Source organism: Anabrus simplex, chromosome 2, assembly GCF_040414725.1.
Source record: "Anabrus simplex isolate iqAnaSimp1 chromosome 2, ASM4041472v1, whole genome shotgun sequence".
NCBI lineage: Eukaryota > Metazoa > Arthropoda > Insecta > Orthoptera > Tettigoniidae > Anabrus > Anabrus simplex.
The window spans coordinates 346,275,174-346,291,308 of record NC_090266.1 but is presented as its reverse complement, the minus strand read 5'-3'; the positions used below and the strand labels follow the sequence as shown (position 1 = coordinate 346,291,308).

The following is a 16,135-nucleotide window of genomic DNA, read 5'->3' as shown; positions in this document are numbered from 1 at the left end:
TCTTCTAAATACCAGTTATCACGACTGTAACTTCTTCAGTTTTTGATTTATGTGTCCTCATGAAAGGAATTCAACTCCATTTCACTCCCGCCCCCCAAGATGTCCCCCCCCCCCAAACGGGCTTTTCTTTGTTTTTAGAGGAGATCCAAATACCAATTTTCACGTCTGTAGGCCCTATCAACTTTAGTTTTTATTAGATGTAATTATAGTAATACAATTAAGTCAAGTAATTTTTCAATTCTTTCACCCCCCCCCCCAATTCATGGGATTTTCCGAGAATTCGTGTTTCTTTACTTTTAAAGCAGATTCCAAGTATCAAATTTCACGTCTGTAACATCTTCATTTTTGAGATAACAGTCGCCTAATTAAAAGAATTCAACACCATTTTCAGTCACTTTTACCCCCCCCCCACCCAAGTGGTATTTCCGAAAACTAAAAATACACGTTTACTTATTTTTAATAGAGATATAAATAACATTTTTCACTTCTGTAACATGTTACGTTTTTGAGATATACTGTATAAATTCTCATTTTAAAATTTAACCCCCCTTTTAGTTCCCCTTAAGAGGAGTTTCCAAAAAATATAAAAGGCCTATGTTTCTTTACATTTACAGGAGATTCCAAATATCACTTTTTACGTCTGTAACATTCCACGTTTCTCAGATATTCTGTAGATATCGACTTTCAAAAAATTCACCCCAATATGTCACTCCCGTTTAACCGCCATTAATTGGATTTTCCAAAAACAAAAAAATACGTGTTTCTTTACTTTAAAGGAGATTCCATATACAAATTTTCGGTTCTGTAATATCTTCAGTTTCTGAGATATATGTATCCTCATTAAAGGCATTCAACCGATTATTCACCCGTTTACACACCTCCTATTGGGATTTTCCGAAAACAAAAAATACATATTTCTTTATTTTTAAAGGAGATTCAAAATACCAATTTTCACATCTGTAAACTTTTAAAATTTTAAGATGTAGATACACTCATTTTAAAAATTCACACCCCTTTACACGCCCCCCCCCCCCATTATTTGGATTTTCCAAAACGAAAAATACCTGTTTCTTTATTATTTTTAAAGTAGATCCCAAATACCAATTTTCAGGTCTGTAATATCTTCAGGTTCTGGAATATAATTAGCCTCATTAAAGGCATTCAGCAAATTTTCACCCTCATCCACCCTTCCTATCGGGATTTACCGAAAACAAAAATATACGTGTTTCTTTATTTTTAGAGGAGATTCCAAATACTAATTTTTACATCTATAAACTTTAAAAGTTTTGTGATATAGATACACTCCTTTTAAAATTTCACCCCCTTTTCACCCCCCCCCCCATTATTTGGACTTTCATAAAACAAAAAAATACATGTTTCTTTATTTTTAAAGGAGATCCAAAACACCAATTTTCAGCTCTGTAATATCTTCAGTTTCTGAGATATAAGTATCCTCACTAAATGCATTCAACCCATTTTTCACCCCTTTCCACCTTTACTATTGGGATTTTCCGAAAACGAAAAAATACGTGTTTCTTTATTTTTAATGAAGATTCTAAATACCAATTTTTACATTGTAAACTTTCAAAGTTTTGAGATATAGATACACTCATTTTAAACATTCACCTCCCTTTTCACCCTCCCATTAATTGGATTTTCCAAAAACAAAAAAATACGTGTCTCTTTATTTTTAAAAGAGATCAAAAGTACCAATTTTCAGGTCTGTAATACCTTCAGTTTCTGAGATATAAGTACCGGTATCCTGATTAAAGGCATTCAACCCCTTTTTCACCCTTTTTCACCCGTCCTATTGGGATTTTCTGAAAACAAAAAAATACGTGTTTCCTTATTTTTAAAGAAGATTCTAAATACCAATTTTTACACATGTAAACTTTTAAAGTTTTGAGATATAGATACACGCATTTTAAAATATCACCCCCCTTTTCTCCCCCTTAGCGACGGAATATCCAAAAATCCTCTCTTTGCGAGCACCTACATCTTAATATGAATGTATCCCCAAAATTTCATTTCATTATGTCCAGTGGTTTTGGCTCGGCGATGATGAATCAGTCAGTCAGTCAGTCAGTCAGTCAGTCAGGACAAGCTATTATATATATATAGATATAGAAGAACGACTAATACATGCACTGGTGGTAACATTGCCAACTTATTAAATAATGCAGTTTTATATACAGTAACGAAGAAACGTGTGCACAAATATACAGTAGTAATGTATGACATGTAGTATTACTTCGCCTAAGTTCCATTCCCTTCTCCCTCAGAATGATGTCTTTCAAGAGTCAATGCACCGTGTGGGACGTATGCTCGATATATTGGCACTCCTTACGCGGTAACAAACAATTATTTTAAAGTATACTGCTGTACACACACACACACACACACACACACACACACACACACACACACACACACACACACACACACACACACACACACACACACACACACACACACACACACACACACACACACACACACACACACACACACACAGAGAGAGAGAGCAAATAGACAGCCAGCGCTCTATCTCGTAGCATTGGTGCTAGTGAAGCCGAAACTTGCGGCCGCCGCCATCTTACATCACTACAGATCCACTGTAAGCATGAATGTGACTATGTTACGTGCAGGTTTGGTTTATGTTGAGTTTATGTACATTTTACATTAATTTTTCGGAAAACTACTGTGTGCCAGAACGGTGAATACCTGTGTCGTGTTTGGATGTAGTTTTTCCTATTCACGAATTAAGAGAAAGCAAGGAACACGATATTCAATACACCGGTAAGTGGTTTACATGTGCTCATGTACACCTGTTGTCTACTTAGTAATGCAGTTACATTTACTATTAAAGAGGCCTCTGTTCAGCATAATAGGCTAGGCCGCCTGGGCGAGGTACTGGTCCACCTCGCAAGTTGTATCCCCGACCGAAAGTCTCACGCTCCAGGACACTGCCCTTTAAGCGGTAGACGTGGGATCCTTCGCTGAGTCCAAGGAAAAAACCAAGCGGGGAAGTTAAACTATAAAGAAAGAAAGAAAGAAAGAAAGAAAGAAAGAAAGAAATAATAACAATAACAACGATGTTATTGGCTTTTCGTCCCACTACTTTTACGGTTTTTGGAGACGCCGAGGTGTGGGAATTTAGTCCCCCAGGAGTTCTTTTACGAGCCAATAAATCTACAGACACGGGGCTGAGGTGTTTGAGCACCTTCAAATACCACCGGACTGAGCCAGAATTGAACCTGCCAAGTAGGCAGGGGCGTATTCTCCTTGAATGCAAGGCATTCATTGCATGCGTTATGATAACACAAAGAACCGTCTGATTTACGATTTTAGGTTGTTTCAGGTCAAATATTAACGATTTCATCTCTCAGAAGTTTAAAAGGTCCGCGCAACTGTACTAGTTCCGTTGCTTGATTACGTGTGGTGCTGGTGTAGTCTCGCCGTCTACTCCACTCTCGGAAGAAAGAGACAGCAAATGGAGGAGTTAACGACGTAAGGCATTCAATCTTAAAATTGCATTCAGTGGCAGACGTAGTTCTGAAACCCTCCGAACGATGTCGTTGCAATTGAAACTTGGTCAGAATTTGTCACCCCATACCCGTGCTACCCTCTGCCATCTGTTAGCAACTTGGAGAAAGTCGACATGTTTACAGCGAACGGGACACACAGATTACCCCCTAGCGAGAACCCAACGTGACGAAACTGACCAATGCCACTGGGGTGACTTACCTCCAGTGCTTGAGTTGTGGCTAACTAGTGAGTTAATTAATTGTGTGTTTTGCTGATTAGTGAGTTCATTCTGTGTGTGCTGTTCCTGTGCTATTCGTCGTTTTGCGCACATGTGGTATTAACGATGGATGAGTCTAAAACGCATATAATTGTAAATCAGTTTGAAAAGCCATTTACTGGCCGTTCGTTTGATGAAAAGATGCAAATAGTTAAAGCCGCGAGACCTCTACCTTCCCTCGTATATTTCTTCTTCTTCTTCTTCTTCTTCTTAATCTGCTTACCCTCCAGGGTTGGCTTTTCCCTCGGACTCAGCGAGGGATCCCTCCTCTACCGCCTCAAGGGCAGTGTCCTGGAGCTTCAGACTCTGGGTCGGGGGATACAACTGGGGAGGATGACCAGTACCTCGCCCAGGCTGCCTCACCTGCTATGCTGACCAGGGGCCTTGCGGGGGATGGGAAGATTGGAAGGGATAGACAAGGAAGAGGGAAGGAAGCGGCCGTGGCCTGAAGTTAGGTACCATCCCGGCATTTGCCTGGAGGAGAAGTGGGAAACCACGGAAAACCACTTCCAGGATGGCTGAGGTGGGAATCGAACCCACCTCTACTCAGTTGACCTCCCGAGGCTGAGTGGACCCCGTTCCAGCCCTCGTACCACTTTACTATTTCGTGGCAGAGCCGGGAAGCGAACCCGGGCCTCCGGGGGTGGCAGTTAATTACATTAACTACTACACCACAGAGGCGGACCCTCGTAAATTTTAAAAGAGAAAACAAGAATTGTGTACGCACGTTCAATCCAGAAACTTACAGTAAAACTGTTTGGCTCGAGTTCACCTACATGTAATTAGGGTGAGTAGAATTGAAATTTACTTAATACATTGTGTTAACTGCATGGTTACTAGTTGCATGCCTCAGTGGAGATTCCAGGATACGCCACTGCAAGTAGGATTTAGAGGGTCAGTGCCTCAACCGTCTGAGGCACTCAGCCCAGCAATAATAATAATAATAATAATAATAATAATAATAATAATAATAATAATAATAATAATAATAATAATAATAACGTTACTACAACACTTGATTATAGGTTAAGTTTTTGTTTTGGTTACGTAAGTAATTCCTAATAGCCTAATTAGTAAGATATTCTTTTTTTTGCTAGGGGCTTTACGTCACACCGACACAGATAGGTCTTATGGCGACGATGGGATAGGAAAGGCCTAGGAGTTGGAAGGAAGTGGCCGTGGCCTTAATTAAGGTACAGCCCCAGCATTTGCCTGGTATGAAAATGGGAAACCACGGAAAACCATTTTCAGGGCTGCCGATAGTGGGATTCGAACCTACTATCTCCAGGATGCAAGCTCACAGCCAAGATATTCTTTAAAGATATGTTGTAAGGGTGTCAAAATTACTGTTAGTGGAAGGGTTAGTATGCTTGCATGAATCGAAACAGGTGTTAGATTTATTATCACGGAATGTTATTGAATATATCTCGGGATTTGTGGTAAAGATGTTAGTCAATTCTCTACAATATGATACTTGTAAGGAAGCAGTTCCCTTCTTCCCGTGAAATCACTTCGGAAGAAAGGGAGATGGGTCCACATGTGATCGAACTAATTGAAAATTATCCCATGGGTGCTAGCATTGCCTCGGATTCGTGTCTGGAGAGAAATAGTGATAGTGAAAGTGACAGTCGAAGCAGCAACACTGCATCTGCATTATTTAAAAGGGAAGACAGCGCAGCATTGCTGGGTACGAGAGGTAGGTACTACGGATCCAAGTTTGAGCCCAGAGTCCGATTCTCGTCAGTCCAGTGAAGCGACACCGCAGTCACTTGACAAATCTATCAGTTCAAGCTATGCTTCCGGTCCACAGAAGAAAATGAAACATACTGTAGATTTGCGTACAAGAGGAAGGCTATACATTTTTAATTAAATAAGAGGGGTGGGGGTAAGAAGCCCTGAGGAGGGTAGTGACGTCACTGCAACTGTACGCGTGGAAGAACCAATTAGAATCTACGCCAGTAAGTCCCGCTGAACACAGGAAATTGATGCAAAAATACGTTCTAGCTTTTCAGAAGCAAGAAGGTTCAAGAAGAATGTTTGCGTTGAAGACATACGACTGTGGGTCTTGGGAATTTCAAGAGAGATTTCAATGGTACAACCTGTGGTTGACTGAGTTGTTTTAAAAAGTACCGAATCAAAAGTAGAAAAATCACGAAATTTGTATCCCGTGCTTATCTGAAAGAACAAGAGAGGAAAACATATAAAGTCGCAATGACATTTGTGGAAGCAGCTACAGAGTGATTTTTAGAACACACACCTTCTTCAATATACACTACAGATCAGAGTGATTTCGTGCACGAACTGAAAACGAAAAGTACTCCATCGTTTGTTGGTGAGAAACGTACAGAAGCAGTTGCACAATCATTTAGTGCTTTCTCCCATTTACACACGACTAAGCCTACTGTTAATAAGGCCGGTATTCCTTTGCCGAAGTTAGGCAACTGGAACTCTTGGTCTGAGAGTTTTCAAAGAATTGTTTCATGCCAAATATGTAATTGTAACAGCCACAGAATCAGAGAAAATGGAAAAAAAAGGAATTAAAATATTGGTTTAAACAAGCTGCTTTCCCATTCCCGAGTTACAAGTTTTTGCTACTATTAGATTCTTGGATTTCTTATAGTGATAAATGCTGTCTTGAAGACATTCCTCCAGACAACAGTATAGAAATTCTCGAGATTCCTTCCGGCACTACGAGCAGTGGCGTCTGGTAGAGTAAATCAATTGTATGCTGTAAACCACCCCCCTTACAAAAAATTAAAATAATTTATTTATTGAAATTAAACACAATGTGTACATATGTGTTAAAGGTTACAATTTACAATTTGTCATTATTTTCTTTTGGTACATCACTTCGTTGTTTCTTTTTTTACCAGTCCTTGGCAAGTGTGCCGATGCGTTGTGTTTGTTCAGTACAGTTCATCAGGTGGTACCTAGGACAGGTCATTCCACAGAGACGGCAGATACATTCTTCGTTTGGGGCGTGAAATCTGTTGGTTAGGCATATTTTCCCAGGGAATCTGTGGACACCGAAGCGTGTGTATACATGGCGTAGTTTGTAGTTTGGGCCCTTCCATTCACTGTTCTTCATTACTTCCGTTTCGTAGAAACCTTCAGGTATCTGCTGGGCTTTCTGTCTCCTTTCTTCAAGGACGGCAGTCGATGCGGCGGTGTCTGGTAGAAACATATAGAAACACTCATTCAGTGACAATAAATGAAGTACATTCGTCGCTCGTTCTTGCTGCAGAATTAGGCAATCACCTCGGCGTTGAACCCCTCCATGCTGGAGACCATCTTCTTCTCAATGGAGAGCATTGTGACGGCACTTAGTCTTTCTTATGACATGGTATTCCGCAGGAAGGTCCTTTTCGGTGATGAGAAACACCTCTCAGGCTTTGAAGTAGTCACGGGTGTTATTACTCAGAAGCTTAGTTATTTGGCAGAATGTACCTTGCAGATTACTAGAAATTATGAACTGCAGAAGTGGGACTGCCCCGCTAATACTCTGGCCTACAATACAGAACCGACAGTTCTGTTCTGAGCCTTTTCTTTTCCAGCATGCCACAGGCCCGGAAACGTTTTGGAAAATCTTTCAAAGTTGGCGAACTCTAACAATTTTGGTGCTGCTAGGTGATCCAAGGTTTAGAAGCAATCACGGACCTCACGTATTATTCTATCGCACACTTCCTTGGCGTCAGTACGCCGACATGATAGTTTTCTGCGCTTGTTTTCTGAAGCACACGTTCCTTCAGAAGTACTGGCATTGTTTTCTACCGATTCCCTTATGATGTTTATCACTTGAATGAAGTGTGACACAGCATATTTTATTTTACAGCATCAGCTGTCCTTGACTGCAACTGGTTGTACATAATGACCACATGCGGCATCAATTTATGAAAAAATCATAGCCAATAGCTGCGACGAAGCCCATTTGCTTCAAGGCAAGTTTTATAACACTCGCTTACGGATTCACTTTATTCGTACACCACATTTACGGTGTGCGACCAGAAATTCCATCTAGTCGCTGTTCCTGTTGGAATTCTTCAAGCTGCCACTGCTTCTAACCCAGACATCCGTTCCGGAGACCTTGAAAATAAAACAGGGAACGCTGTAAGGTGAGCGAAGAACACACTAGCCGATTTATTCTGCGAAGCAGCATGTTCCATTGTCAGATTCAGCTGGTGTGCATAGCAGTGGATGTAACGTGCGTTGGGATAGCAGTCTTGTGTCTTTGTTTGCACTCCACCTTTACCACCACTCATTAGTACTCATTACTGATGCCCCGTCGTAGGTCTGCGCACTAATATTGTGCCAGACTTCTCCTCAGCGGCCCAGTCCATGACCTGCTTCGGCGATAGACAGTAATGGGCTTTAGAAGGCCCGAACATAAGAAGGCCGTGTCGTAATCCCACGGGCCGGGTTGGGCAGCGCTGTGCCGTTCCTACGCCGTGAGCCAAGGACAGCGCTGTGGTAGTGCTATGGGCTCACTGCTTCAATGTTTTCAGTGGTTTGCATGTCAGCGGAGTGCGTTGCATTACGGTCGAGTGGAGACGATCACGTTTGCTGTGGTTCTGTATTTTCTATTTTACTTTCCCGCCTATACTGTTTTCGGAAATGAATGCGGACTGTGGCTTCAAAAGAAAAGAAACCTTGAAAAGAAAACGTGAAGTAAAGGAAAACCTAGAAATCGGACAATACAAGACTTCTGAACCGAATTCGAGCATTAAAAGGCGTATTTGGTCGGTATTCAAGCCTGTAGTTGACAATCATGAGAAAGACGTTAATTTTGTGCCTTGAACGATCCGAACAAAGCGTGTATGAATGACGAACATTCCAAACTACTCGGGTCATCACACTCCACGACTGTGCCATAATTTTCCAAAGTAATACATGAAGTTTGCTTGTCCGACTCGTTGGCTGAATGGTCAGAGTACTGGCCTTCGGTTCATAGGGTCCCGTGTTCGATTCCCGGCCGGGTCGGGGATTTTAATCCTTCGGATTCATTCTTCTGGCTCGGGGACTGGGTGTTTGTGTCCGCCCCAACACTCTCCTCTTCATATTAACACAACACACTGAACCCATATTTCTACGATGAAAAATAATTCCAGATATTTATTTCAGCTACAAATAACGTTTTTGAGAGTAGCCATGTTTTATTTCAAGAGTCTCGCTCTCTCGTGGGAACCGAAATCACCGTGACAAGCGAGCCACCATCTCTTGAAATGCCGGGATACCTCGGTTGACCTCGAGCACTGAGTAATTTATCAATTTCGGAAAATCCTTCATAACGAGAGACTTTGGCGACATGGTAAATCCGGAAATAAAGGATCTAAATTATTAATAAACCTTACGTGAAGATAGAATCCCCAGGATAAATAATAATGCAGTTAAGCCTGGAGGAAAGTTGGCGTCATACTCGCGGATTTGCGACAAGTGTCGAGGTCATTTTCTGAATAAAGACCGCGAAACTACATGTCAGAAATAAATTCATTACGCCCGTTGCAAGAATGGGAAAAATATAAAATTAACACCATAATGAATTATAATTTTGTCTGAATTTGTGGAATAAATTTCAAGAAAGTTGGTCCAGCCGATGTGGAATTAGCAGATTGCACCACAAAGCTTCATGGTGAGGGTGGAGTCCTCTCAGAGGCTATAAAATAAATCCCGTCCATCTACTTTTACTCATTTCTATCTGAAGGTCTGGATGGTGAAACCCACGTCACTCGTCTGCAAGAAAGTGTGGGGTTTAGTTCTCAAAATAACTTGTTATATATTCGTGTCAGTGGTTCAAGGTCCGACTCGTTGACTGAACGGCCGGAATCTCCAGGATGACTACTGTAACAGGTCTGTGTCTATATTTGTATTAATGTTGTAGAATAGAATTTGTTTGTTCCAATAAAAGTTTCAGTGCGTGTGTCGAATTAATATTTAATAATGATCAGGCGAATGTGTTATATTTCTGGTCGTCATGTGAAACTCTTCAGGGCAGTAAAATTCACGTCGAGAAACTGTAAAATGCGAAGTTTAAATAATGTGTTAACATTCCTTGAGATATTGTTCAAACTGAGTAAAGTTAGGAAGGTGATAACGATAATGTAGCCGTGGTGAATGCAATAATTTCGAATATCCCATGAGTTCAGAAAATTTTTGTTGAAATAATAATAATAATAATAATAATAATAATAATAATATTTAAAACAGGATAACATTTTTCAGTGTTAAAATGTATTTAACAGATATGTTGGTACGATTTGCGTTCGTCTCGAAATCCAGTGAAGTCTGATAACGTTATATTTATTCGTGGGAAGGTAATTTTTGTAACATCGTGTATTTCGGTGATATAGGAAATCACGGTGTGTTATTGTATTCTTGAGGTCCGAAAGTTGTAGTGAAAATGAATGAAAAGGATTCTTATAAAACTGTTCGTCACGGGAGTATTGAGGTTTGAAAAGTTTTGAAACAGGAAGAAATGGATTGTGCCGGAATGATATGTTGAGAGAATAGTTGTGTAGATGTTGAAGGCATAGGAGGCCTGTATTTCATGAATAATGCCGCCGCGATAGGCGATGAAGATGAATTTTTGAGACAAGCTGTATATTAAATATGATATTTCTGAGGCAGGCTGTATTGAGATTCCGCTAACAATCCGGAACAGCTGACCGGGTGAAGGTTGGTTCGAAATGAGTACTTTGTGATGCACATTAGGATTTCAAGTCAAGATCTCCCAGTGAAAAACAATTTCTGTAGAAGGTTGTAGCTCTTGGCAGTTAAGTCCAAGTGACGATTTATGTAAAGTCAGCACAATGAATACGCGATCTCGAGGATAGAAGAGCATTCTGAATACACAGTTGGTGTGATTTGACTGCTATGACAAATTTCCATTCAGTAAATTTCATATATAACGAGACGATAAATTATCATTAATTCGGAAACATTGTGGGATGAGATATTGGACGTTATTAAAGTGATAGTTTGGCAGTGTAGATTAATTGAATTTCACTTCACTGGATAGTTTATTGATATGAATGTTTGGAATAGTGAGATGATAGGCGATTAAGGGCCTCACCCTAAAATTACAGTGTGGATTTTTGCGGTAGTAATGATTACTGTTTTGGCGGTGTTCACGGAATGTTAGACGTGTGCTGAAATTCATTATTATTTTTTCAAACTTCATTGCGTATGTCGAGATCGTGTTTGAGTTGTGGATTGTTTGCCACGCGTTATTTATTTTCAATTTCACGTTTTATTTGCAAGATAGGGACTTAGTTGCATTTTCAAACTTGCGTTCATTCTGTGGAAAGATTCGTTTCATTGTGTGTTATAGCTTCGACGAGGTTTCCAGCTAAATATCAAAAAGTGGGTTTGAAGTTACGATTTCGCGTAGGATGCGTTGACAACCCAGTTTCCGCTCTACGATAGATTTAGGACGTCACACGCGTATCATAGGAGTACACGGATGAATATACATCTCCATTAACGCTCAACGATAGGTTTAGAAAGGTGTGTGTGTACGTAGAGGTTATTGTTAGGGTGTGTAGACATTATGTAGGCTTGACGATAGGTTTAGGGTGTCGTCTGTATATATTCAAGTCTTAGGTTAGGGGCTTTTTTCTTTTTGCGAAGTGACTTGAACGATGGTAGTGTCTGCAGTAGTGTATGCAATGCGAAGAGTGTTAGCTAAGTAACATTGAGGCCATGTTTCGGCAAAACCCTCACCAGCTGGAAGGTGTTTACATAAGATTATGGAACCACTAGTGGCCTGAACGTGAGGGTTGTCCAACAAGGATACTTAGGTAATGGTGATTGAGTATTACTGCTGTTTGCCACGCGCGTTTGAGTTCATTGAACTTTAGTATTTTGATTTATTTACCGACTTAATTGTTTTGTCGTTCAGACGTCCGATTGCTTCGTTAGTTGCGTGTTGACACTTAGCTTATTTATGTGAGACTTGAGTTACGAATGCGGGTTCGATTCGTCAGCTGGGAATGGATTTCATTTTCAATTTTTTGTTCTGTAATTTTTATAATAGTTGACTGGGGTCGATCAATAGCCCGTAGTTAGTTTGTTGGGACAAACAATAAGTAGATGGATCTGTAATGGTAGCGTTGTTGTAAAGGAAAGAATTCCTAGATTTTGATTTTATTTTGCCATGTGGACTTGTAATTTTATTCAGTGTGACGTAACCGTTTATAACCTGAAAGTTGGTTTTATAATAATATTTTTTACGTGATTTACCATTTTTTATTTAACTTCAGTGTTTGGCATTTCTTCTAAATGCATGATGAATAAGTGTTTCCTGCATTTCGCAGTTTTGTTCCTTCAGAACGACGTAACGTAAAATCCTCTCGAATCGAGTTGTTGTTGGTTCCTTCTGAACAGCTGTTTGTTTGATGCACGTTCAGCATCGGGATTATTCCATAACTTAAGGGTGTCGAGATGACAATACCTGGTGGAATTTCATTTTTAATTATGACTGCTGCTGTTAACCTGTAGTGAACACCATGCTTTCCCGTAGTATTTTGCAACCTATCCAAAGCAACTGATAGTCAATTTGGTTCGATTAAGGGTCCATTCGGCGGGTGTTCCCATATCCGACAGGGTATTTGACTGGTGGATAACCTTAATTAAATGTAAATCTGGAATTCTACTTGTTGAAAGTCAGATTTTCCACGGATCGTGTGGATTAATTCTCAGTTATCGTTTGGATCAATAGGTGCCCGATTTTCAGGTTTTATTTTCGTTTCTCTAGTTTTCGCCGTTCACTAATTTGTGATATTTTCTAATTTCCTCCGCAGAAATTTCTTCAATAAATGTAACTGATCAAAATCACGCAATGCAATGTGACTGCATTAAAACGTTAAAGGATTAAATTTTTCTGGATGAATGATTTTTAACATCTTTTTTTCATTTTGGTAATTCAATAACAGTACGCACATTTTTGCTCCTCATTTCAAATAGTTAGGCTCTCTTCTGAACCCCATCGTTTGGTTATGATCGTGACCGAAATATTCCCGCTACGACCCCAAGATTTAAGAGTTCGATATTGCTCTACTGCAGCAGCTGTGGCCAACCAACGATGGAATGGTAAGTTCAAGGGTTCAACACTACACTACAAACCACCATAGAAACACGCAATCGTGATTACATCCCTCCACATAGGGTTGGCGGCAGGAAAGGCATCCAGCCGTAAAACAGGGCCAAATCCACATGTCCTATGCAGTTCGCACCCGCGACCCTACATGTGTGGGAAAAGTGGTAAGAAAAGAAAAGAATGAATGAAGTTTGCTTCGTGGGCTGACGTTGAAGATGGTCCTTTTCCAACAGATGAGCTGGAAAGATATTTAAACCAAAATTGTGCAATGGAAGAATACCGTATATAGCATCCTGTTGGAGGCCAAATGGACAAAACCATCCAAAACTTCACCAGATCGCCAAGAAAGTACTACGTATGTATGCAAGCGTCAAGTTCAGCTTCAGAGAGAGATTTCAGTTCAGTTGGCTTAATTCTCAAAGCATGGTGGTCTCTTCTGCACCCAGACTTGTCGACGCTCTTCCTTTTATTCAGAGTAATTCCACCATTACATTAATCAATGACCAATAAACTACACACATTAACTGCGTATAAGGCGTGTTCAGGTTTATTTCTTGTCGTTTTAGTTTGCATTTTAGTTAACTTTGAGTTAAACGCAAGAGAGACCGGGCGAGTTGGCCGTGAGGTTGGGGGCGTGCAGCTGTAAGCTTGCATCCGGGAGATAGTGGGTTCGAACCCCACTGTCGGCAGCCCTGAAGATGGTTTTCCGTTGTTTCCCCATTTTCACACCAGGCTAATGCTGGGGCTGTACCTTAATCAAGGCCACGGCCTATTCCTTCCCATTCCTAAGCCCTTCCTATCCCATCGTCACCATAAGACCTATCTGTGTCGATGCGACGTAAAGCCAATAGTAAAAAGGCGAGAAAGGCCCCTTGAATATGCAGCTGCTGTGGGTGGGGGCGGTAGAATAATACCCACGGTATCGCCTGCCTGTCGTAAGAGGGCGACTAATAGGGGCTCCAGTGACTCTCAACTTGGGAGTTGGATTGGCGATCATGGAGCCCGTAGCTGAGCCCTGGCATAGCTTCCACTTACTTGTGTCAGACTCCTCACTTTCATCTATCCTAACCGATCTCCTTTGGTCAACTCTTATTCTTTTCCGACCCCGATGTTATTTGGGCATCCGAAGCCTAGGGAGTCTTTCATTTTCAGGCCCTTCGTGGCCCTTGCCTTTTTTTACCGATATCTTCATTTTTCGAAGTGTCGAATCCCTTCCATTTTCCCCTCTGATTAGCGTTAGTAAAGGATGGTTGCCCAGTTGTACCTCCTCTTGAAACAATAATCACCACCACTACCTTGAATATGCTTCGTGATATTTAGATTTATTCTCAGTTAACTTGATGACAATTATGGGCGAATATTAGAGTTTCTGATTAAGTTTCTGTTTGTATTTTATTATTATTTATTTATTTAGTCTGTTTCGACCCATAAAGCAAATTATGATTTGTTGTTGTTATTTTTCTTGTTCTTCCAGAATTCCTTCATCATGTCGCTATGTTTAGCTCAACGTTCGTCAGTCCATTTTCTTCTAGATCTCCTGGGCGTATCTTCTGAAGCAACTTCCCAAGTGTAGATCATAAGTCCGAAAGTTCTGCGGTCTTCGATATCTGTAGGTGTGATGTTGGCGTTATTGAGATCAGTGTGGACTTGTGTGATCCAAACCATTGTCGTCTTTAATGTTTGTGAGTACATTTATATTTTCTTTGTTAGCCAGTTCATAATGAGCCCACAAAATTTCAATCGTTGTTTACGGAAATATATTTCAATGTCTGAGAATTTTTCTGACCTTGTGCGATTGTAGACGATATCCTTCATCTGTATGTTTTGGGCCAAGGATTTTTCGGATGATTTGCCTTTCAGTTTTCTTTATATTTTCGATATCCCCTTTATAATTAAGGTTAAAGGTCTCACAGGCATAGAGTGTTTCAGGTTTGACGACCGTCGTGTAATATCGCATTTACCTGTATGTGCTAACGTTCAAGCATTTTTTGTTGTAGATGTTCGTGGTTCTCCCATATGCTTTCCGCATATTGAGTTCACGTGTTTTTGTGCTATTCTTTTTGCACCTGTAGGTTCAAAGATTTCACGTAAGTTCTAATTAAACGGGTCAATTACAGTCATCATTTTACCTATCGGCACGTATTGTCCAGTAATAAGCCTTCTGTCCGCCTCTATGGTGTAATGGTTAGTGTGATTAGCTGCCACCTCCCCAGAGGTCCAGGTTCGATTCCCGCGAAAGAGGTGTGTTTGATTCCCACCTCAGCCATCCTCGAAGTGGTTTCCGTGGTTTCCCACTTCTCCTCCAGGCAAATGCCGGGATGGTACCTAACTTAAGGCCATGGCCGCTTCCTTCCCTCTTCTTTGTCTATAATTTCCAATCTTCTCATCCCCCCGCAAGGCCCTGGTCAGCATAGCAGGTGAGGCAGCCTGGGCGAGGTACTGGCCATTCTCCCCAGTTGTATCCCCCGACCCACTGCCCTTGAGGCGGTAGATGTGAGATCCCTCGCTGAGTCCGAGAGAAAACCAACCCTGGAGGGTAAGCAGATTAAGAAGAACTATAAGCCTTCTATTACAAATACCCGGTGGCAATTCCACAGTAACTCTTTTTCCTTCGAGCAATGTTCACGATGGATGCAACTACGGTTTTTGAAATTTGTCTCATTAATAACAATTTCACTGAATACTTATAGCCTTGTCTCTCAGTGTCCACCGTCCTTTCATTGACCTGAAAATTTTATGAATAAGCATAGACAACTCGTATTGTCTATTGTCAGAAATTCATTGTAGACTGTCGCAATAACAGCACAGAAATGTTGCGCCAATTTTTCATGTACTCATTAACTATTTCCTTTCATTTTGTCAGCTTGGATCACTGAGTAATGCCATTGACGTCTTATAAATCACGCACAACTACACAACACTTGATTCGCATGTACGTGCTGGTACGGATCTTCGACGTCACTGTAAGGATTGTGTGTACTTTTCACACCGAGGACCCTAGACCGGTTTTCGAGTACAGTAAGTGGCCTGGCTCGTGAGTCAACCTCCCCTACTTGCCAAGCCTTTAGGGGAAGTGCACAACAACATATGTTGGCCTGCGATAAGAAACAGGTTCAACAAGCCCTATACTCTAGGGATGGGCTGCGAACGGAGTCGCGAAGAGTCGAGACTGCTACCTCTGGAACCGACACTCTCGACTCCAGTGTCGACTCCACTGATGCAGTAACGCCATCTATCAA

At 41.0% G+C, this 16,135-nt stretch overlaps 1 protein-coding gene across 5 annotated transcripts in view; it reads left to right on the top strand.

Moving 5' to 3' along the window:
- The window catches only part of LOC136862823 (metal cation symporter ZIP8), a 920,308-nt gene that overhangs the window by 428,002 nt on the left and 476,171 nt on the right, over positions 1–16,135 (top strand). For 4 of the 5 annotated variants that reach the window (XM_067139087.2, XM_068225787.1, XM_068225788.1 and 1 more), the window contains one exon: positions 14,371–14,578. The exons of the other annotated variant lie outside the window; for it this stretch is intronic. In XM_067139087.2, coding sequence (XP_066995188.2) covers positions 14,515–14,578 — 64 coding nt within the window. In that variant the 5' untranslated portion in view covers positions 14,371–14,514. The remainder of the gene's footprint in view (positions 1–14,370; positions 14,579–16,135) is intronic. 5 annotated transcript variants of the gene reach the window in all.